This window comes from Crocuta crocuta, unplaced genomic scaffold (assembly GCF_008692635.1).
Source record: "Crocuta crocuta isolate KB4526 unplaced genomic scaffold, BGI_CrCroc_1.0 scaffold7, whole genome shotgun sequence".
Lineage (NCBI taxonomy): Eukaryota > Metazoa > Chordata > Mammalia > Carnivora > Hyaenidae > Crocuta > Crocuta crocuta.
The window spans coordinates 11,218,726-11,220,661 of record NW_027531904.1 but is presented as its reverse complement, the minus strand read 5'-3'; the positions used below and the strand labels follow the sequence as shown (position 1 = coordinate 11,220,661).

General features: G+C 66.5%; 1 protein-coding gene across 1 annotated transcript in view; it reads right to left on the bottom strand.

The window, feature by feature from the left end:
* RASGRF1 (Ras protein specific guanine nucleotide releasing factor 1) overlaps nt 1–1,936 on the bottom strand; it is a 91,702-nt gene that overhangs the window by 61,552 nt on the left and 28,214 nt on the right. Inside the window, exon 3 of the mRNA XM_077774354.1 lies at nt 597–744. Within this exon, the coding sequence (XP_077630480.1) occupies nt 597–744 (148 nt within the window). The remainder of the gene's footprint in view (nt 1–596; nt 745–1,936) is intronic.

Genomic DNA, 1,936 nt, shown 5'->3' with positions numbered 1-1,936 from the left:
CGCCGAACTCTTCGCTGACGGGCCCGCGCCCCCCCGAACTCTTCACTGAGGGGCCCGCGCCCCCCCCGAACTCTTCGTTGATGGGCCCGCGTCACCCCCCAACTATTCACTGACGGGCCTGCGCCCCCCCATCTCTTCACTGACGGGCCCGTGTCCCCCCAACTCTTCGCTGATGGGCCTGCGCCCCCCCAACTACTCACTGACGGGCCTGCGCCCCCCCATCTCTTCACTGACGGGCCCGTGTCCCCCCAACTCTTCACTGACGGACCCACGCCCCCCGCCGAACGCTCAGTGTGGTCCTTGGCACAGGACCCACAATGTGCTCGTGATCTCACACAATCCTCACAAAGTTGCTGGGTGCGTGTGAAAAGCCCATCGTACAGATGAAGAAACTGAGGCACAGAGTCTAGGGGGCTGGCACCAGTTGCCCCACCTCAGTGGCAGAGGTGGGATTTGAACCCAGATCTGACAACGCGCCCCTCCCGCTCTGCCTGCGTCGCAGAGTCGACCTCTGGAGATGCCTCCCCTCCCCACCCTGCGCGAGCCCAGGGTGCTCTGACCCCCGCTAGTCCCCTCCGCGCCCGGCCAGCGGTCACCTCTGCCTTCAGCCGCTCGATCTCGATCTCCCCGTCCTCGATCTGCCGCCGCAGCTGCGTGGCCACGGTCTTCTCCGTCTCCACGATCTGCAGCAGGTGCAGGTACTTCTGCATCAGCGCCTCATGCTCCGTGGCCAGGGTCCGGTAGCTGCGGACGGGTGGACACCACAGGTCAGCCCCCCGCACCCCTACAGCCCCAGCCCCAGGAGGGCCTCACCCGACTACACTCAGGACGCAGCGCCCGGGGCCTCGGTCCGGCTGCCTCTTCCCCGACACCCGTCTCGTGCTCCGACCTCTGGGCCCACGGGTCCCGCCCTCCCGCCAGGAGCCCCAGGCCTTTGCACGGGCACCTCCTGCCCGGAACCCGCCTCCCCTGCCCTCCCTGGGCGAGCTCCGTCCCTCCTAGGCCAGCCCTGGGTCCAGCTGAAATGCTGTCTTCAGCCCAGACTATGTCCCCACAGCCCAGGCCTCTGACGACAAACCCAGTGCTCTGGGCAGGCACCCATCCAAGGAGGGTGAGGCTTGTGTGGGGGTGATTGGCAATGAGGCAGGAAGGTTGGTGGGGACGGATCAGAGGGCCCCCAAAAGACAAGTAGGGGGCGGAAGAGACAGCCCAGCATTTGTGTAGATCAACAGGCCTCAGGTTTGCAGAACATCACAATGGGGGGGGGGCACAGTGGGGAGCCTGGAACCCCCAAGGTCATGGGCCAGGTTGCCTGCATCTGGGCCAGGGGTCTCCCTGACCCCCCACAGCACAGTCACGCCATCCGCAGGTGTCAGAGCTGGGGAGAGACCCCATTCCACAAAAGGGGTGCAGCCTCACAGGGCAGAGGGGCAGGGGACTGGAAAGCCAGGCACTGACTCCGAGGGAAGGTCTGGGGGTCTTGGGTCCCCCATCTTCCCCTCCTTCCCTGCCTGTGCTGGGTCGCCAGCTCCTCCCTCCCGGAGCCCCCGGTTTCTGACCTCCAGCCTCAGAATCACTTCAGGTGTGCCGTCAGCTCACTGCGGAGCTCCTGACTCCTCCCGTCCTCGGTCCGGCCCCCCGACCCTGCGGGGGGCCCTGCTCCTGGCCTGTTCCACCAGCCCCCAGCACGGCCACCCCTGCCCCTTGTGTGCCCTGCTCTCTGACCTGGAGAACCAGGCCTGGCCTCGCTCACATACCAGTTAGCCCGGGGACCTCAGCCCCACCACCCGGCCTCTCTGTGCCTTCATTTGCTCATCTGTCAAATGGGGAAGCTGAGTCCAGCCCTGCGGGGCTGTGCCAGCGGGTACAGGCGGTCACACACAGTGCACCGTGCCCCTCGCCGAGCACGCGTGTGTGCCGTGATCACCGCAGCTCC